The sequence below is a fragment of the Pongo pygmaeus genome, chromosome 1 (genome assembly GCF_028885625.2).
Source record: "Pongo pygmaeus isolate AG05252 chromosome 1, NHGRI_mPonPyg2-v2.0_pri, whole genome shotgun sequence".
In the NCBI taxonomy this organism is placed as follows: Eukaryota; Metazoa; Chordata; class Mammalia; order Primates; family Hominidae; genus Pongo; species Pongo pygmaeus.
Window position 1 is genome coordinate 204882136 of NC_072373.2, and position 20750 is coordinate 204902885.

The 20750-nt window shown below is 45.4% G+C and overlaps 1 protein-coding gene and 1 non-coding gene across 7 annotated transcripts in view; one reads left to right on the forward strand and one right to left on the reverse strand.

Annotated features, from left to right (window-relative positions):
- Positions 1–20697, forward strand: part of PAFAH2 (platelet activating factor acetylhydrolase 2) — a 42005-nt gene extending 21308 nt beyond the window's left edge. For 3 of the 6 annotated variants that reach the window (XM_063658272.1, XM_063658265.1, XM_054499551.2), the window contains exons 9-11: positions 2007–2177; positions 3946–4100; positions 14552–16875. In XM_063658272.1, coding sequence (XP_063514342.1) covers positions 2007–2177; positions 3946–4100; positions 14552–14646 — 421 coding nt within the window. In that variant the 3' untranslated portion in view covers positions 14647–16875. Of the gene's footprint in view, positions 1–2006; positions 2178–3945; positions 4101–14551; positions 16876–17854 lie in introns of those variants that run through there. The other 3 variants (XR_010124993.1, XR_010124988.1, XR_010124989.1) reach the window with 2 other exon arrangements.
- LOC129023141 (U6 spliceosomal RNA) lies at positions 12327–12430 on the reverse strand. Its single transcript, XR_008496693.1, has one exon. It is a non-coding gene; the product is annotated as a U6 spliceosomal RNA (small nuclear RNA).
- Positions 20698–20750: the final 53 nt, after the last annotated feature.

The window sequence follows — 20750 nt, forward strand, 5'->3', positions numbered from 1 at the left end:
CATACACCGTTTATTCATTTAGCAAGTATTTGTTACACAAGTACTATATTCTTGGCACTGTTTAGGGACTGAGGATTCAGTGGTTAAACAAGAAAACAAGATCTCTGATTTCATGGGATTATATTATTGTGGGAGGAGACAGACCTATTGAAAAAGCCAACCGATAATAAAATCCCCATGACCAAGTGCAATGAAGAAAAATAAGGCTGAGCATGTTGGCTCACTCCTGTAACCCCAGCTCTTTGGGAGGCTGAGGCAGGAGGATTTCTTAAAGCCAGGAGTTTGAGATCAGCCTAGGAAACATCACAAGACCCCATCCCTACAAAAAATTGAAAAAAACAAAACTTAGCCAAGTGTGGTAGTGCATGCCTGTAGTCCCAGCTACTTTGAAGGCTGAGGCAGGAGGATCACTTGAGCCCAGGAGTTCGAGGTTACAGTGAGCTCTGACCGCACCACTTCAGCCTGGGCAATAGAGCAAGACCCTGTCTCAAAAAAACAGAAAAAAGAAAACAGGCTGATATGTCTCTGAGAAAGTGAAACCAAGACTGGAAAGGCAAAGAAGCCAGTTGTGTGAAGATCTAGAGGAAGATCTTTCCAGCCAGCAGGAATAGCTAGTGCAAAGGCCCTGCAGTGGAAAGAAGCTTGCTGTGTTAGTGTGAGAGGAGCGTGGTGAGTGAGGGGGAGGCAATTTAAGCTGTGATCAGAGAGAGAAGCAGGGGCCAGATCACAGGGTCATTTGGCCAGGGTAAGGAGGTGTAGATTTTATTCTAAGTATGATGGGAAACTGTTGAAGATTTTCAACAGAGAAATATCAGTCTTACATTTTAAAAGATCCTTCTGGCTACTATGTGAAGAATGCATTGTAGCGGGACAAGACTGAAAGCCTAGAGGCTCATTAGAGAGATGCTGTTTCAGAGTCAATGTGAAAGATGATAAATTTACATCAGGATTGAGATAATGGGATGGAGAGAAGTGATTGGAGTCAGGATATGTTTTAGAGTTTTCAGGATTTGGTCATGCGGGAGGTGAAGGAAAGAGGAAATCCAGGTTTTTCTTTTTATTTTTTTCCCTCTGAGACAGGGTCTTGCTCTGTTGCCCTATGCTGGAGTGCAGTGGTGCAATCAGCTCACTGCAGCCTCAACCTCCTGGGCTCAAGTGATTCTCCTGCCTCAGCCTCTCAAATAGCTGGGACTACAGGTACATGCTACCATGCGTTGCTAATTTTTTAATTTTTTTTTTTAAGAGATGGTGTCTTGCTGTGTGCCCAGGCTGGTCTTGAACTCCTGGGCTCAAGTGATCCCCCTGCCTCAGCCTCCCAAAGTGCTGGGATTACAGGGATGAGCCACCATGCCCAGCCCAAGGTTTTTCATTTGTGTATCTATTATTTGAGTGGAAGATGATTGTCCTTTATTGAGATGGAGAAGAATAGAGGAGCATTTCAGGGGTCTGAGGACGGAAATGGCTAAATCTTAAGGCCATAATATTGCCCTTGGTGACATGGTTTTGCTGTTGGCACCAAGGAGGCTTTTCGTAACCTCACATAGAACCTTGTGCAATCGGGGCACTAAGTTATATTGTTTTGCCACCTTGTCTGTTCTGTCTTCCCTGCTGGACTGGGAGCTCCTTGGGAGCAGGAACACTCATTTATGTCTATATCCGAAGCACATGGTAGACACTCAATGAATGTTGAATGAATGAGTAATTAAGTGAATGAAGCGCCATTCTGTGGAACTCAGGTCAGTCACCTGAGAGTAGATCCAGGAGAAGAGAAGAAGATCCCTGATCCTTGTTCTCAGGGAGTTTGAAATCTAGAAGGATCTTCGGTGAAAAGTAAAACTGATCCCTATCTAAGATCCTGACTGAAGGCCATGGGCCCTGGTACCCCCTTCCTGGCTTTCTGAGCCTTTACCCCACCAGAGGGAGGAACTCCGCCCTTCCCTCCACCACCCTAACTATTCTTGCCTGGGATTCCGCATGGCAATTCCAAATGTCTGGTCCTATTCCAGGTGTGCGGTGGGTCTGGATGCTTGGATGTTTCCTCTGGAACGTGACTTTTACCCCAAGGCCCGAGGACCTGTGTTCTTTATCAATACTGAGAAATTCCAGACAATGGAGAGTGTCAATTTGATGAAGAAGATATGTGCCCAGCATGAACAGTCTAGGATCATAACCGTTCTGTGAGTAAACCACAAGGTCATGATCCCAGTGCCCTCTCCATTTGCCACTTGCTGTGGCGCCCTTAACTTCTGGATTACCCAGAACTTTCTACCCATTACTAGGATACCTGAATACTTCCTGAATTGCAAAGTCTAAATTCTTTTAGAATTTTCTGTCTGTCCTTCTTCTCCACTGAGCTCCATCTACAGTTATTTATTCCATAGTTTATCTGACTTTATGACAGGATTTACCTAGTGCTTTCTGAAAAAGGGCATTATGGGATTGTGTGTTGGAAAGGAAGTGGTGTGGGTTTGGGTGAGTTCCAGAGATTGCTAGCCTCATTTGGGAATTTTATTGGGTCTTTGGAAGGGTGTGAATATGGTAGACCTTTGATATTCACCAGACACATTTCTAGAGACCTTCATGAATACCAGAATCACAGATCACTGTTAACATATGTTGTCTTCCATAAACCATCTATATTCTGGTCAAGAGAAGCCACATTTTCTTCACTTCCATCATCAGCACTATCAGTTGGTTTTCTTTTGGGAGCCATTTTTCACAGGGAAAAAAACATTTTTAGTGACTTTAAGAAATGTTCCACATGTGGGAGGTGATATTGAGCCACAGATGTCAGGCTGAGATCTCACGGACTGCTCCTGCCCTGCAGTCGAGCCCAGCGGCACACAGGATCCAGGGATCCATCTGGTTCCTATTTCAGCAGAATGACAAGTGACTGCATACCATGGACCTTTGGAGTCACTGGGTAGTTGAAATGCCAAATCCAGAGCCCTTGAGCACTGGGGCCGGCAGTATGGCCAGTGGCTTCTTCCCTTGCTCATCTTGGTCCTGGCCCTCTTTCCTAGGGCCACCCCTCCTCCTTCAGTTAGGTTTCATGGCAGTAGACACTGCCTGAATGCTTCCCCAGGTCAGATTCAGGAGGGAAAGGAGGTGAGGCCAGTTGGGAAGGGGTACACTCAGGGGACTTAACGCCTGGCAATGTATCATTTATTCAACTGAGTGGTGGATACTCAAGTATCCCATATATTATTCTATACACCTTTTTGTGTGCCTTAACTAATGCATTCTTTAAAGTGAGTTTTTCTGTGATATCAGACAAATACTTTAGCATTTAGATTCTCTTTCTCTCGCTGAATTGACTAGTAAATTCAGTTATGAATAATTTAGCCCAAAATTAACCTAGTGAGGATTTCACCTGCAAATTAAATTTATTTTGTGCCAAAGGACTTAAGTTCCAACCCAGAAACCCCCTTTTACAAAGCACTCCCTCTTACTTTTCTGATTGTTTAAATAAAGGCAAGTAATTCCTTTTCCCTCTTCACTCTGTGGTACAGTTCTGAAGAATAACTTAATTTGTTTTGTGAATGTTTGAAATTCACCGGGCAAAAGCCATAGCTAATAGATTGTAGTAACATAGAAATGCCACGTGCCACAGATCCCACCTCCTTGCTCCTGTCCCTGCGCCCGCTGGCTCAACCTTTTCCCTGCACTGCCAGGCATTGTAGTCTAGGGGTCAAGCTACCTTTGAAGCCAGGCACATCTGGCTTCAAATCCTAACTCCATCCCCAACTACTTGTATGACCTGACCCTAAGCAGATCGTTTCTCTCCTTGGATTCTGTCAAGGGGGAAAATATTTCCCTTACAAGGTTGCTGTGAAAATAAAGTATGATAATGCATGAAAAGCACCTTGCATATACTAGGTGCCTAACACACATCTGTATGCCCTAGCCACCAGACCCCTGCCAGTTGTTTTTCTTTTCCCCTAGTGGTTCTGTTCATCGGAGTCAAACTGACTTTGCTTTTGTGACTGGCAACTTGATTGGTAAATTCTTCTCCACTGAAACCCGTGGGAGCCTGGACCCTTATGAAGGGCAGAAGGTTATGGTACGGGCCATGTTGGCCTTCCTGCAGAAGCACCTCGGTAAGGAGAAAACTGGGGCTCTTGGGGCAGCTGTGGGGTCCCTTAGATTTCCTTGCAGCAGAGTGAAATCTGTGACATGTCTGGGATCTGGGAAGGAGATTTATGGCAAATGGAAAACCTGAGTGAAGGAGAGACTTACATAGAATTACAGAAAAAACAAGGCCAAGTGCAGTGGCTCATGCCTGTAATCCTAGCACTTTGGGGGTTGAGGTGGGAGGATGGCTTGGGGCCAGGAGTTCGAGACCAGTCTGAGCAACATAGTGAGACTCTATCTTTACCAAAAAAAAAAAAAAAAAAATTAGCTGGGTGTGGTGGCACACACCTATAGTCTCAGCTACTCAAGAGACTACGGTGGGAGGATCAGTTAAGCCTAGGAGGTCTAGGCTGCAGTGAGCCATGATCGCACCACTGAACTCCAGTCTGAGCAACAGAGCAAGACCCTGTCTCTAAATAAATAATTAAACAAATAAATAAGAAAAAACACTTAACTGAAAGTTTGGAGATCCTGACTATCTTACTTGCAGAATGACCTTGGCCTAGTCATTTAACCTCTCTGAACCTTGGTTTCCTCTCTGTAAATGGAGTATTCACCTCTACTCCACCACCTCTCTCCTTACCCAGACTCATTATTGCCCACCTTATCTGCATTGTAGGGGAGTTTATGAGGATAATGGGCTAAATTTATGGAAGTGTTTTAAAGAAACAAAGCATGGAAGGACTATGAATAATGTCATCAGTCATAGAGCAGCTAAAGGGCAAGGCCTGCAGAGGTCCGTGGTCCAGCTTCCACCCAGAGAAGGCATCCTCTTATTAAGCTTTATTGGTTACAAAGACTAGAGGCTCACAAACAGCTTGAGAAAAAAAGGGGAGTTTGTCTATGAGAGTGCACCTGGACTGGGTGGGAGTGCACTTACAGAAATCAGGGTGGCTGGCAGGACCGACTTTTCTTTCTGTCTGTCTCATGGGTTCAGTCTCTCTGTGTCTTCCTCTCACGACATCTCTTTTTCTTTGTTCCGTTATGCATTTTTTTTTCTGCTCTGTGGTTTTTCTCTCACTGATAGCAGCTGTTTATTCCATTTCTGCTTCCTCATAACTTCACTCAGCTTGAACCACTCAGAGTGTGTTCCCTCTACCTTGTGGCATCCTTTCATCTTCAGCTCCCACTGCTCACTGTCGTATTTTTTTGGATTTCTTTAAACAGATTCCCAAGAGAGGCGATTTGATTGTATCAGCTCCTCTTTGCCCGCCAGAACACACTGTAGCCCTGTCCCAGCTGGGCTCTGAGCTCTCTGCATCAGAGGTCCCTTTCTGATCCCTCAGCAGGTGCTGTGTGCAGGGCAGTTTCCATGAGAAAGGAGCCAGGCTTGTCTGAATTTCAAAGGTTTGACTTAACGCTAACCTAAGAGCAAGATCTCCTACTTTGTAACCCTCCTCTACTTGCCCAGGTTAACCCCTCAAGAGCTACCCAGAGAAGCCTCAGACGGCACCTGGCAGTTCCCTAGATATTTGAAGTCACCTATGCTGGTCTTCTCTGAGTGTTCTGTTTATTAAGCTAAATGTTCGTGGTACCTCCACCTGTCCCTGTTCAATTCCTCATGTTGCTATTTGTTATCCCCTTCCTTTGGAGTCACTGTTTTTTGGTGCCCCTTCTAAAGTGTGGTGCCCTGGCCGGGCGTGGTAGCTCACATCTGTAATCCCAGCTACTTTGGGAGGCTGAGAGGGGAGGATCACTTGAGGCCATGGGTTTGAGACCAGCCTGTGCAACATAGTGAGGCCCCATCTCAACAAAAAAATAAAATTAGCCAGGTATGGTGGCATGTGCCTATAGTCCCAGCTCCTCAGGAGGCTGGGGTGGAAGGATCACTTGAGCCTGGGAGGTCAAGACTGCAGTGAGCCAAGATCGTGCCATTGCACTCCAGCCTGGGCAACAGAGTGATACCGTCTCCAAAAAATAAAATAAATAGATAAACTGTGGTGCCCTGACTTGACTATAATGTGTTAGATGTGGTCTGACCGGTGCCGTCCTGGACAGTCACTTCTGTGCTCTGTTTTGGTTTTGTTTTGTTTTGTTTGAGACGGAGTCTCACTCTGTCTCTCAGGCTGGAGTGCAGTGGTGCGATCTCAGCTCACTGCAACCTCAACCTCCTGGGTTCAAGCGATTCTCTGGCAGTTCTCCTGCCATAGCCTCCCAAGTAGCTGGGACTACAGGCATGCGCCACCACGCCCAGCTACTTTTTGTATTTTTAGTAGAGACAGGGTTTCGCCATGTTGGCCAGGCTGGTCTCGAACTCCGGACCTCCAGTGATCCACCTGCCTCGGCCTCCCAAAGTGCTGGGATTACAGGTGTGAGCCATCGCGCCTGGCCGTCTCTGTGCTCTGGACACTAGCCTTTTAGTTGGATGACCTGAGTGCATTCACATTCCTCACAAGTGCACAACAAACAGCCTGGATTGAGTTTGCACTTAGAACACATGTGTCTTACGCATTTATTGACTTTTTGGAAGTAAATTTTCATTTTTATATTTCTGCCTGTTCGTTTCATCTTGCACATCGTGAGCCTTGATTCCAGCCTGTGTTTGGAGACCTTAGGGTCAATAAGAAATTTTAGGGCATCATTCTTATCACCTGGCAAGCAGGGAGTGGACCCATGTCTCAAGACTTTAATAGCGCCTGACTGCCAGGTCCTCAGCCCCCTTTCCCTGTGTCCTCATAGGCACCATGTCATTATAAAAGCTTAAGATGAAAGATGATGGGAAGCCCACTATGGCATGATTGGGCTCCCTTTAAAAGCAATACCCGTTGAGCTAAGATACTCACTGTTAGAAACCTACTAGCAGACATGGAAATGGGAGGTAGGAGGCACTTAGACTGAAGGAGGATTTTTGAGGACTTACTTTGTGCCAGGCCTTCTGCTCCTGCTTTATCACATGTAATTCTAGAGACAGCCCTTTCCAGTAGATACCTTTATTATTAACTGCATCTTACAGGGGAGGATACCGAAACTTAGGAAATTTAAGTAATTTCTTTAAGGTTATCTGGTTATCAAGTGGCAAAGCCAATATGTAACCTAGACTGGCCAGTTCCAAGGCCCATGCCCTTAGTCACTTCACTATGCTGGCGGTGACTCTGGTGACGATTCAGAGTGATAAGTTCCATGGCCACAGTAGGCACTCAGGCTTTAGACTGTCCACTCGGAGGACAGTCTCCTAACTTCGACAGGAGAGGAAGAACAGCTAGGAAAGGAGGCTTCCTTGACAACACAATGCTTGCCTTTAATCTTAGTGGAGGGTTCACAGGCAGGAAAGGGCGAGGGTCTTCTGGACAGAAGGCATAAATGCTTGAGTGGGCCTGGTCAGGATTGGGAAACTGTGTTTAGTGTATCTGGAGCTCAGGAGAGTGAATCGTTGAAAGGCAAAGATAGAGAAGTGGGCAGAAGCCAGAGGAAGAAGCCTATGGATTTGCTGAAGTGAGTTTGAATGTTATTCCACAGGCTGTCAGGAGCCCCTGGTGAGTTCTAAGCAGGTGAATGTTGTGATTAAACTTGTGCTCATAGTCTGGTGCATTGTGGAGGATGGGGCAAGGTGAGAGGCAGGGAGCTCTTAGGTAGGAGGCTTTTGCAGTAATCTGAGTGATAAGAGATAAGACAGTCTGAAAAAGTTGGGCACAGTGGCTCACGTCTATAATCCCAGCATTTTAGGAGACTGAGGCAGGAGGATTGCTTGAGCCTAGGAGGTTGAAGCTGCAGTGAGCTGTGATTGTGCCGCTGCACTCCACCCTAGGTAACACAGTGAGACCCTGTCTCAAAAGAAAAGAAAAAGGCCAAGGCTCTGGGCTTGGGCTAATTAGCTTTACAAAGAGAGAAAAGCTTTTAGTAGGCACACAGTACATTGTCACATGGGAAACTAAAATAGGCTGTAAGTGGCTCAGCTGAACCTCTCACTCTGAAAAAAATCCTTCTGAGAGCACTTGTTTGGCTGTTCTGGGGATACGATCTTCTATGAAGACTGGTGCTTCCTTCATATTAACTCCATGCAGCTCCTGTCTCCACCTACTCTCCTCTCCCACTCTCCTGGAAGACTATTTCACACCTTCTTTCTCTTCGAACCTCTCACACCTCTTCCCTTATCCTGTCTCTCAGTTAACTTTGCCTCCCACTTCACCAAGAAAATGGAAGCAACCAGCACTTCCTCAGACTCCCAACACCACCTCTCCCCACCTTCCTGTGTATAATCAGCTTTCCTTTCGGATACTAGAGTTCCCACCTCAGTTGCCTAATTAAGGCCAACCCCCCAACACAAGATTCCATCCTCTTCTGTCTGCTCAACATGATTGCACCAGTGATTTTTCCCTCTTTATTTTTTTATATATTTATTTATTTATTTAGGACAGAGTCTCACTCTGTCACCCAGGCTGGAAGGCAGTAGCTACCATCTCAGCTCACTGCAACCTCTGCTCCCAGGTTCAAGTGATTCTCCTGCCTCAGCCTCCCAAGTAGCTGGGATTACAGGCACCCGCCACCATGCCCAGCTAATTTTTGCATTTTTAGTAGAGATGGAGTTTTGCCATGTTGGCCAGGCTGGACTCAAACTCTTGACCTCAAGTCATCCGCCCACCGCAGCACCCAAAGTGCTGGGATTACAGGCGTGAGCCACCATGCCCAGCCCCTCTTTACTTTAGATCATCAATTTTTCCCTCTCTGCTGGTTCATTTCATGCTGAAGTTTCTCATAGAAAAAAATAACTTTCTCTTGACCTCAATATCCCCTGCAGTTTCCACCCATCTCCCTGTTCCCCATCACAGCAAAACTCAAAAGAATGTCTGCCTTCGCTTTTTCTAATTCCTCTCTTCCCATTCCCTCTTAATCTACTCCAGGCTTTTGCATCACAGCAAAACCGCTGTGTACTTTTGTACTCCATCAAAACCGCTATTGTCCGGGTCCCCAATGACCTTCAAAATGCTAGCTCCAGTAGTTCTCATTCCCCATCTTCTGGAACTCTCTGCAGCTTCTGATGAAGTTGATGGCCCCCTCCTCTGGGAAACCCCCATCTTCACTTCAGAGATCCACACTGTGGACTTCCCCCTATCTCCATGTTTGGGCCTCTTCCATCTGCTGTGCTGCTTGCAGGGCCCAGTGCCTGGACCTCTTCTAATGGCTTTCCGTGCCACCTCCATGCTGGAGACTCCCTCTGCCACTGCTCCCCATCTCTACTTAGTCATCTAATAGAAGTAATGAACAAAACCAATTTCAACTGCACTCTTTTCTTTCTTTGTTAATCGTAGCTCCATCCTTCTATTACTCAGGTCAAAGTCTTCATCCTTGTCTCTTCTCTCATGCCTCCTACCCAGTCCCTCAAACAATCCTATTGGCTCTACCTTCAAAATACACATGGAATCGAATCACTTGTCACCACCCCACAGCTACCATCCTGTCCAAATCATCTCTCATCCAAATTAGTGCAGTGATTTCCTAACTGGTCTCCTCACTACCACCCTTGCCAGTCCCTCCCGCTCACAGTCTTTTTTTTTTTTTTCTTTTCTTGAGAAGGCGTCTCACACGTCGCCCAGGCTGGAGTGCAGTGGCGCGATCTCGGCTCACTGCAAGCTCCGCCTCCCAGGTTCACGCCATTCTCCTGCCTCAGCCTCCCGAGTAGCTGGGACTACAGGCGCCCACCACCACGCCTGACTAATTTTTTTGTATTTTTAGTAGAGATGGAGTTTCGCCGTGTTAGCCAGAGTGGTCTTGATCTCCTGACCTTGTGATCTGCCTGCCTTGGCCTCCCAAAGTGCTGGGTTTATTTGTATAGATGTAGGGGGTACAAGTGCAATTTTCTTACACAGCTATATTGCACATGGTAAAGTCTGGGCTTTTAGTGTACCCATCACCCGAATAGTGAACATTGTACCCAGTAGGTAATTTTTCAGCCCTCACCCCTCTCCTACCTGCCCACCTTTTGGAGTCTCCAGTGTCTTATTTTTCTACTCTGTATGTCCATGTGTACCCATCATTTAGCTCCCACTTATAAGTGACAGCATTCGGTATTTGACTTTCTGTTTCTGAGTTATTTCACCTGGGATAATGGCCTGCGGTTCTGCAAAACGTGATTTCGTTCTTTTTTTATAACTGAGTAGTATCCCATGGTATATCTGTACACCAGATTTTCTTTATCAGATCTTCTGTTGATGGGCACTTAGGGTGATTCCATATCTTTGCTATTGTGGCTAGTGCTGTGATAAACATATGTGTGCAGGTGTCTTTTTGGTGTAATGATTTCTTTCCCTTTGGGCAGATAGCCAGTAGTGGGATTGCTGGATCAAATGGTAGTTCTATTTTTAGTTCTCTGAGGGATCTCCATACTGTTTTCCATGGAAGTTGTACTAATTTACATTCCTACCAACGGTGCATAAGTGTTCCCTTTCTCTGCATCCTCACCAACATTTATTGTTTGTGGACTTTTTAATAATGGCCATTCTGACTGGTGTAGTATCTCATTGTGGTTTTAATTTGCATTTCTCTGATGGTTAGTGATGTTGAACTTTTTTTTTAAATATGTTTGTGGGACACTTGTATGTCTTCTTTTGAAAAAAATGTCTATTCATGTCCTTTGTCCACTTTTTTCTTTTTTTGAGTCCATTTTCTGCAGAATGCCTACTTTTTAATGGGATTATGTGGTTTTTTTTCTTGTTGAGTTGTTTGAGTTCCTTGTAGATTCTTTTTTTTTTTTGAGACAAAGTCTTGCTCTGTCACCCAGGCTGGAGTGCAGTGGTGTGATCTCGGCTTACTGTGACCTCTGCCCCCCAGGTTCAAGTGATTCTCCTACCTCAGCCTCCTGAGTAGCTGGGATTACAGGTGCCCGCCACCATGCCTGGCTGATTTTTTCATATTTTTAATAGAGAAGGGTTTCACCATGTTAGCCAGACTGGTCTCAAACTCCTGACCTCAAGTGATCCACCAGCCTTGGCCTCCCAAAGTGCTGGCGTTACAGGCGTGAGCCACCATGCCCAGCCTTTCCTTATAGATTCTGGATATTAGCCCTTTGTTGGATATATAGTTCAGAAATATTTTCTTCCATTCTGTAGGTGGTCTATTTACTCTGTTGATTGTTTCTTTTGTGGTACAGAAGCTTTTTAGTTTAATTAAGTCTCATTTGTCTGTTTTTGGTTTTGTTGCATTTGCTTTTAAGGACAAATTCTTTGCCTGAGCCAATGTCCAGAAGAGTTTTTCTTCTAGGATTTTTATAGTTTCAAGTCTTATGTTTAAGTCTTTAATCCATCTTGAGTTAATTTTTATATATACTGAGAGATATGGGTCCTGTTTCATTCTTCTTCATATGGCTATCCAATTTTTCAGCACCATTTGTTGAATAGGGTATCTTTTCCCCATGTATATATTTTTGTTGACTTTGACAAAGATCAGTTGGTTGTAGGTATGGGGGCTTTATTTCTGGGTTCTCTATTCTGTTTCATTTATCTATTTTTCTGTGTTTATACAAGTAACATGCTCTTTTGGTTACTATAACCTTGTAGTATAATTTGAAGTTGGGTCATGTGATGCCTCCAGCTTTGTTCTTTTTGCTTAGGATTGCTTTGACAGGCTCTTTTTTGGTTCCATATGAATTTGAGGACTTTTTTTCTAATTCTGTAAAAAATGACGTTGGTAGTTTAATAGGAATTGCGTTGAATCTGTAAATTGCTTTGAGCATTATGGTCATTTTTAACAACATTGATTCTTCCATTCCGAGTGTGGGATGTTTTTTCCATTTGTTTGTGTCATCTACAATTTCTTTCATCAGTATTTTGTAGCTCTCTTTGTAGAGATCTTTCACCTCCTTGGTTAAATGTATTCCTAGGTTTTGTTTTGTTTTTGTTTTTGTTTTTTTTTGGTGGCCATTACAAATGGGATTGAGTTTATGATTGGGTTCTCAGCTTGATTGTTATTGGTGTATAGAAATGCTACTGATATTTTTGTTTGTTTCTTCATTTGTTTTTTATAGAGACAGTGTCTCACTTTATTGCCTGGGCTGGTCTCAAACTCCTGGGCTCAGGCAATCTTCCTGCCTCAGCCTCCCAAAGTGCTGGTGTTATAGGCATGAGCCAGTGCACCCAGAAAAATCACCACCACTGATTTTTGTACACCAACTTTGTATCCTGAAACTTTACTGAAGAGTCATTTTATTTATTTATTTATTATTTTGGCTTCCTCAATCATGGTATTATTTATTTCTCTTTAAAAATATGGAATGCTTAACGAATTTGCATGTCATCCTTGTGCAAGGGCCGTGCTCATCTCTGTGTTGTTCCAGTTTTAGTATATGTGTTGCCAAAGTGAGCACTGAAGAGTCTTTTCTTCATAGAGCAACCAGAGTGATCCTTTTAGGAATTTAGTGAGATCTTCTCACTCTTCTGCTCCGAATTCTCCAGTGGCTCCCAGTCTCCCTAAGAGCCAAAGCCAGACTCGATTATCCTGCCAGGTATATGTCATGTAGCCCTCCAGTCCCTCCTGGCCTCCTCCCCTGCTGCTCTTCCCTTGGCTCACTTCACTCTCACCACATGAGCCTCGAACGCGCCAGGCATGCTGCAGCCTCAGGACCTTTGCACTGCTGCTCCCTCTGTCTAGAACATTCCTGTCAGATAGTCTCGTGTCACACTGCCACTTCCTTCAAGCCTTGCCTCAAATCTCACCTTCTCAGTGAGGCCCACCCTGACCACCCTTTTTAAAACATTGGGCTGGCCAGGCACCGTGGCTCACTCCTGTAATCCCAACACTTTGGGAGGCCGAGGCGGGCAGATCACAAGCTCAAGAGATCGAGACCATCCTGACCGACATGGTGAAACCTCGTCTCTACTAAAAATACAAAATTAGCTGGGTGTGGTGGTGCACGCCTGTAGTCCCAGCTACTCAGGAGGCTGAGGCAGGAGAATCACTTGAACCTGGGAGGCAGAGGTTGTGTTGAGCCTAGATTGAGCCACTGCACTCCAGCCTGGTGACAGAGCAAGACTCCGTCTCAAAGAAAAAAAAAACAAACAAAAAACATTGGGCCCTTCCTTCCTCCCTTCACCCCAACCCCTGGCCACCACCAGTGCTTCCCTTAACAGGCTCTATTTTTTTTCCATGGCACCTCTCCCCTTTTCACATCCTATATAATTATTATGTTTATTGTTTGTCTCTGCCACTAGATGATGAGCTTTGTGAGGACAGCAGTTTCCATCTGTTTTGTTTGTGGATATATTTTTAGCTCAAAGAACAGAGTGTGGCACATAGTGGATGTGCTTATTGCTTTTTGAATTAATGACTATGTAGCGCTTATACGTTGAGGACCTATTCCATGCCAGGCTCCTGGCAGGCACTGGGAATCCAAAAATGCATGAGAGTGGTCCCTGCCTTCTGTCCCAGAGTCTGTTTGTTTTGAGGAAGGACACCATTCACCTGCTCAGCTTGCCCTGCTCCCTCATCCTGAGGGCTTGGACCCTTTGTGCCTGTTCTTGCCGTGTAGTCACCCCTATTGGCTGTGAGCTCAGGGCCCCCTCTTGAGTCATTCCTAGAGTTACGCTGCTCCATGATGTTGCTGTCCTCTTGCTCCTGCCCTTCACTGAAGTGGTCCTGGATTTGCACCCACAGGCTGAGCTGTCAGACACTGCTTTTTGCCTAGTAACCTCCTTGAGCCTGGAACTAGACTTTTCATTTTCTCAGCCTTTTTTTTTTTTTTTTTTTTCTGAGACATGGTCTTGCTGTTGCCCAGGTTGGAGTGCAGTGGCATTATCACAGCTCACTGCCGCCTCCAACTCCTTGCCTCAAGCAATCCTCCAGCCTTGGCCTCCTGAGTAGGTAGGACTTCAGGCACACACCACCACACCTAGCTAATTTCTTTATTTTTTTGTAGAGTTGAGGTCTTGCTACATTGCCCAGGCTGGTCTAGGAACTCCTAGCCTCAAGAGATCCTCCTGCCTCAGCTTCCCAAAGCACTAGGGTTACAGGCATGAGCCACCGTGCCCAGCCCTCTCTGCCTTTCTGACCTGGGTTTGAATTCTGTCTCTACCACTTAACAGGTCTAATGACCTTGGGCAACTCAGGTAGCTTCCCTGATCCTCAGTTTCCTGAATTACATAATAAGACTAGTAGTAATACTTAGTTCATAGGGATATGGTGAAAATTAAATGAAACCATGAATGTAAAGCACTTAGTACAATCCTTAGAATGAATTCTCCATCAATAAATGTTACCCTCTGTTATTATTATTGTTATTGAATTGTTATGGATTATGTAAGTTATTTATAAAGGCACTGAATAAATCATAGTTGTCATTACCGCCACCACCACACAACCCCACCAGAACCAGTCCTTTTGGTATCCCAGGCGCTCCTCTCTCTAGGATGACCCCCTCAATGCATGTCAGCTACTCTTTGACCAAACCTCACAATGATTTGCCTAACATTCCTGTTTTTTTCCTTTTCAGACCTGAAAGAAGACTATAATCAATGGAACAACCTTATTGAAGGCATTGGACCGTCGCTCACCCCAGGGGCCCCCCACCATCTGTCCAGCCTGTAGGCACAACTGGCCATTTGTAAAGTCACTTCAGCCAAGTTTTCATTTGGGAGCTACCCAAGGGCACCCATGAGCTTCTATCAGGAAGTGATCAACGTGACCCCTTTTCACAGATTGAAAGGTGTAATCACACTGCTGCTTGGATAACTGGGTACTTTGATCTTAGATTTGATCTTAAAATCACTTTGGGACTGGGATCCCTTGCTGATTGACAAGTAGACTTTCTGGGGCCTTGATGGAGTGGGGAACAAGTAGTAGAGTGGGACTGGGGGAGACCCAGGCCCCGGGCTGAGCACTATGAAGCCTGGATATGAAGACTCAGCCCAGCGAGCTCATTCCCTCACCCCCAGCTACTGCTGCTGCTGCTGCTTCAGTGGAAGAGATGAAACCAAAGGATAGAGTGAAAATCCCTACCTTCAGAGACTCTAGCCCGGCCCAACACCATCTTTTCCTGCCTCTCAGCCTTCTCCCTCCCCAGGGCCACTTGTTGAAGTCTGAGCACTTTATGTAAATTTCTAGGTATGAGCCATGATCACATTTTCTATTTATTTCCAAGTCTTCTCATTGTGTGGAACATAGTACTACTTATACTTACAGTAGTAAGTTATACTTGTGAGCCCACAGAGTGGCAGACAGCATGGATCTCACAGCACAGGGAAAAAAACTGAGGTACAAAGAGGTACCTCAGAAGCTCTGGATGTCTTTGGGGGTTTTGCTAAGTGTATCTTGATAGGAAACAACACAAGCAGGTTGAGATGGGGAAGATGACAGAACAACAGTGTTAAATGGCCATTTGCATAGGCCTTTGCCACAACAGAGAAGTAGTTTGGTCAGTTAAAACTCAGCTGTAGCCTGGACAGTAGAGCGAGACCCCATCTTAAAAATAAAGAAGGCTGGGCGTGGTGGCTCATGCCTGTAATCCCAGCACTTTGGGAAGCCAAGGCAGGCAGATCACTTAAAGCCAGGAGTTCGAGACCACCTGGCCAACATGGTGAAACCCCGTCTCTACTAAAAATACAAAAAATTAGCCTGGCGTGATGGCAGGTGCCTGTAATCCCAGCTACTCGGGAGGCTGAAGCAGGAGAATCACTTGAACCCAGGAGGCGGAGGTTGCAGTGAGTCAAGATGGCGCCACTGCACTCCAGCCTGGGCGACAGAGCAGGACTGTGTCTTAAAAAAAAAAAAAGAAAGAAAAAGAAAAATTTAAAATAAATAAAATTTAAAAACCCAGAAGCCCACTCCCAGAGAGGCCTAGGAGTACCTTGGTCATTTTTCTTGCCTCAAATATTATAAACCTCCAACTTGCTCAGAATCAGGGTGCTTTTATTGTCTGTTTTCTGGCTTTGAGGCCCTCACCCCAAATTTAAGTCAGATACAGACTGAATTTCCATTCTGTTCCATTTATAATGTGAATGATATTAATACTCTTGTTTGCTTAATGTTATGTTGGAATTTTCTGTTTAATCTGCAGTAGAGCAAGATGGAGAGCCATCTGGAATTGACTTCCTTCTGTCTTTCTTCTATGTTCGCTTACTACTTGGGCCCATGTGGGAAAAAAAACTTTAAAAGGAAGGAAGTCTTCTTAGGGATCCAGTTCAAAGCTATTTGAGGGCATCAAACTGAAACTCTTCTCTTCACTACTCAAGACTTCGTGCCTCAGTCTAAGTAAGTAAGAGCAAAAGGGAAATGCATCTCTACGCAATTGCCCATGGTCAGGGCCACCAGAGCAAGCTGGGCCTAGGTCTCAACCTGTCAACAGCTGGCCATTCTAAGAGGTGAAACAGCAGATCGTTGAGGCTGTGGGGGAGGATCTGTGAATTCCCATGAGACATAGCATAAGAAGGGTATCATTAAAACCCTGGGCTCTAGAGTTACAGAGCCTGGTTTTGAGTCCTGGCTCCACCACTGCCAACTGGGTAAATTTGAGCAAATGGTATTCTCTTTATCACAGCTCCTGCGTTTCTAAAATGAGAGTCTGCATTATGAATAGTTAGGAGGATTAAGTGAGAGGATGTATAACCCATGGGTTACTTAAAAGTATATTTCCTATCTTCCAAACATGAGATTTTTCTAGTTATAGTTTTTCTTTTCTAGCTTGATTGCTTTGTGGTCAGAGAAAATGACCCATATGGTTTCCATCCTTCAAAATTTGTTGAAACTTGGTTGTTGGCCTAGTGTGAGATCAATGTTGTAAATGTGCCATGTATGCTTAAAAAGACTATATATTCCGAAGAAGTTGTTGGCTTGCTCTTTTACTCAAGAACACATCATAGATTTCTGTCTTTTTTTTTTTTTTTTTTTTTGAGATGCAGTCTCACTCTGTCACCCAGGCTGGAGTGCAGTAGCATGATCGGCTTACTGCAACCTTCGCCTCCCGGGTTCAAGCAATTCTCCTGTCTCAGCCTTCTGAGAAGCTGGGACTACAATTGCATGCTACCACACCCAGCTAATTTTCGTATTTTTTTAGTAGAGATGGGGTTTCACCATATTGGTCAGGCTGGTCACAAACTCCTGACCTCAGATGATCCACCTGCCTCGGCCTCCCAAAGGGCTGGGATTACAGGCATGAGCCACTGTGCCGAGCCCATAGATTTCCTTCTATGAGAGCACAGACAGATATATAATGGGGCCGTTCAACTACCACATCGGCACCAGAGCCCCTCAGCACTTGCAGAACCAGCCGTAGGCCAATCCTGAGTATACGCCACCCTTGTGCTGGTTCCACAAATGCTGAGAGGCCGGTTCTGGCAGTAGTAGCACGTGAGACCCAGCTTCTACCTTAGCTCCATACATAACGCAGGTAAATTTTACAAAACCATGAACAAGAGACGTGGAGCCTCCCTAGTGAAGGGAGTGTTTCTGAAACTAGATTCCTTTCCTTCATTCAATTCATGTTCTGGTAATCACTCATTTATCCAGCAAACACTGCAGTATGTGAATTTTCCATATAATTGAAAATTATCCTAGAGGCAGCAAAATATAATATTGATTATTTTGAATGGTAATCTACCGAGAAGATAACACACACACTTTTTAATCAAAGTGAGCTGACCTCATTCAACCTTTTAGGATGTTCCAGTCAGGATAGACTAGGTTGTATGCTGGTAACAGGCAACCCCAAAAGCAACAAAAGTTTATTTCTTGCCCATGCCACTTGTGCTCTTTGATCGGCTGCAGGCTCCGCTCTGCATCATTGTTATCCTCACTCTAGGATCCAGGCTGGTAGAGCTGCCATTATCAGGAAGTGTTGCTGTTCACCATGGTGGAGCAGGAAGAAAGCCTGATGAATCACCTGCTAGCTCTGAGAGCTTCTGCCCGGGAGTGACTCTCGTTGTTTCTGTTCATGTGTCATAAGCCAAAGCACATCCTATGGCCATTCCTAACATCCCATGCCATCCCAAGAGAGCCAAAATATTTGTGACCAGGTCTCATGTCAGAGAAGTGGTGCCCTCTGATCTAGGAAGGTGCAGAAAGCTGTTTAACCTGCATGGGGTTGCCACCTGTGCTGCGTTGCTGTTCAGAGTTGGTGTTGTCTCATTTGTGGTCAGGCTGCAACCATCGCTCTTCAGCGCACCAGCCCCTAGCAGCCCTCCCTGGCCACTTCAAGTTTATGACTTTCGATGTGCAATGGACTGATAAATCAGCCACATTATTAAAAACTCTTGTCTAAGGGAAAACAAGACAGTCAGTGAGCGAGGGTTTTAGGGACTCTCTTGCAGCTAAAGTATGTCACCTTTAGCGCATGGGCTTCGTAATCCTCTGACTGCTCCAGAAGGGGTATCACGAGGCCTTTGGTCCCTTGTTCTGGTTTTTGGTTAGCTTCCAGGGGCCTGAAGGACACTTCATAAATGGCCTTTAGATAAGCAAGGAAATCCTGATGGTAACTGACATGTGCCGATAAATCGCATCCTAGTGAATCTTTTCCAGTAAGAGGATGTCTTGGGTTTCTTTTTTTTTTTTTTTTTTTAGTAGAGACGGGGTTTCACCGTGTTAGCCGGGATGGTCTCTCCTGACCTCATAATCCACCCGCCTTGGCCTCCTAAAGTGCTGGGATTACAGGCGTGAGCCACCGTGCCCGGCCTGTCTTGGGTTTCTTTGGCATCTTCTCATTCCCCATCCCACTGCAGGACTCTGTGCCTGTGGAGGCCTCCTAGTGGTATAATGTGAAGTTTCTGTGCATGGGATGGTAAATAAATATCCCTTCCACTTCCTGGACTTGTCAGACTAAGGCTGGTTGGATTCTTGCTGTGTCCCTAATGCAGTCCCCGAGCCCCTTTCCACTGTGCATTCTGACACAGCTCCCCATCTTGTCCTTCCTCAAAAATTCTACTGGGCTCTTGAAATGTCAAATGATGGATTCCAACTCCCTGTCTTGACTTTGTGGGGACCTTCATCTACCCCCTTTTTTTCTGGAGCACCACTTATCCCTAGGCTCACAAAGTGACAGAGGGACAGGAGAGGCCATACTGTATGTTTGGGACTCATCCTCATTAGGAAGCTTACTTTCTATCCCATCATAGCCTGGTACAGAGGGCAGCTGTCCCTGGCCATAGCTGCAGGGCACAGTGACAATGAGGGTGCTGAGAATGATTGTCGCTGTGTGTCAGGACTGTGCTCTGGGCTGACATGCATCATTTCACTTACTTCTCACGGTAATCCCACCAGCTCAGGTGGCATTGGCCTCATTTTATGTAGGAGGAAACAGAGGCTTCAAGAAGTGATTTCATCAGGCTCTCAGCAAGAATTTGGCAAAGCTGGGACGTAGGCATCAAAGTTTGAGGTTTTTTTTTTTTTTTTTTTGAGACGGAGTTTTGCTCTTGTTGCCCAGGCTGGAGTGCAATGGCATGATCTCGGCCCACTGCAACCTCTGCCTTCTGGGTTCAAGCGATTCTCCTGCCTCAGCCTCCAGAGTTGCTGGGATTATAGGCATGTGCCACCATGCCCAGCTAATTTTTGTATTTTTACTAGAGATGGGGTTTCACCATGTTGGTCAGGCTGGTCTCGAACTCTTGACCTCAGGGGATCCACCCGCCTCGGCCTTCCAAAGTGCTGGGATTACAGCCACGAGCCACCGCGCCCAGCCAAGGGTTTTTGCTTTGTTTTGTTTTGTTTTCTTGAGATGGTCTCCTGTCACCCAGGCTGGAGTACAGTGGCGTGATCACAGCTCACTGCAGCCTCGACCTCCTGGCCTTAATCCATCTGCCTGCCTCAGCCTCCTGAGTAGCTGGGACCGCAAGCGCACACCACCATGCCCGGCTAATAAAACCTGAGCTCTTAATTACTGTGCTGTCAACCCTAATATACATACTTGACTTTGCAGTTTCTCCCATTTCTTCAGACTCTCAGGATATAGGGAATGTATTAATCTCATGATTAATTAACTAAAAAATATCAAAATCTTCAGCAACTTCTACATGACCTGTGTTGAGTTTCAGTGATATCCTCAGCATTATTGAGAAATGGGTTGGGAGAGAAAAACGGCTTCGCCAGAAACTGGGTCAGGTACTTGGTTGATGGGTGGGGTGTGGGGGGTTGTTTGTTTTTTGTTTGTTTTTGAGACAGTGTCACTCTGTTGCCCAGGCTGGAGTGCAGTGGCATGATCACTCCTCACTGTACCCTCAACCTCCCAGCCTTAAGCAATCCTCCCACCTCGGCCTTCCAAGTAGCTGGGACTACAGGTACATACCACCACACCTGGCTAATTTTTTGTTTATTTTTTGTAAAGACAGTGGTCTGTCTGTGTTGCCAGGGCTGGTCTCAAACTCCTGGGCTCCAATGATCCTCCTGCCTCAGCCTCCCAAAGGGCTGAGGTTACAGGTGTGAGCAGTTCAGGGACTAAGAACACAGTCTTTGAAATCAGACAGCTCCAACACTATTAGCCCTGTGACTTTATGCTAACTCCTTCACTTCTATGGCCTTTAATGTTCTTATTTGTGAAATGGGGATTCTAATAGTATTTAACTCATAAGGTGGTTGTGATAATTAAATGAAATAATGCATGTAAAGCACTTAGCATGGTGGCTAGATTAAGGACTTAATAAACATTAGCTATTACCAGTCTTGTTTCATTTGGGCCTCCTTACATAGCTGTAAGGTTAGGTACAATG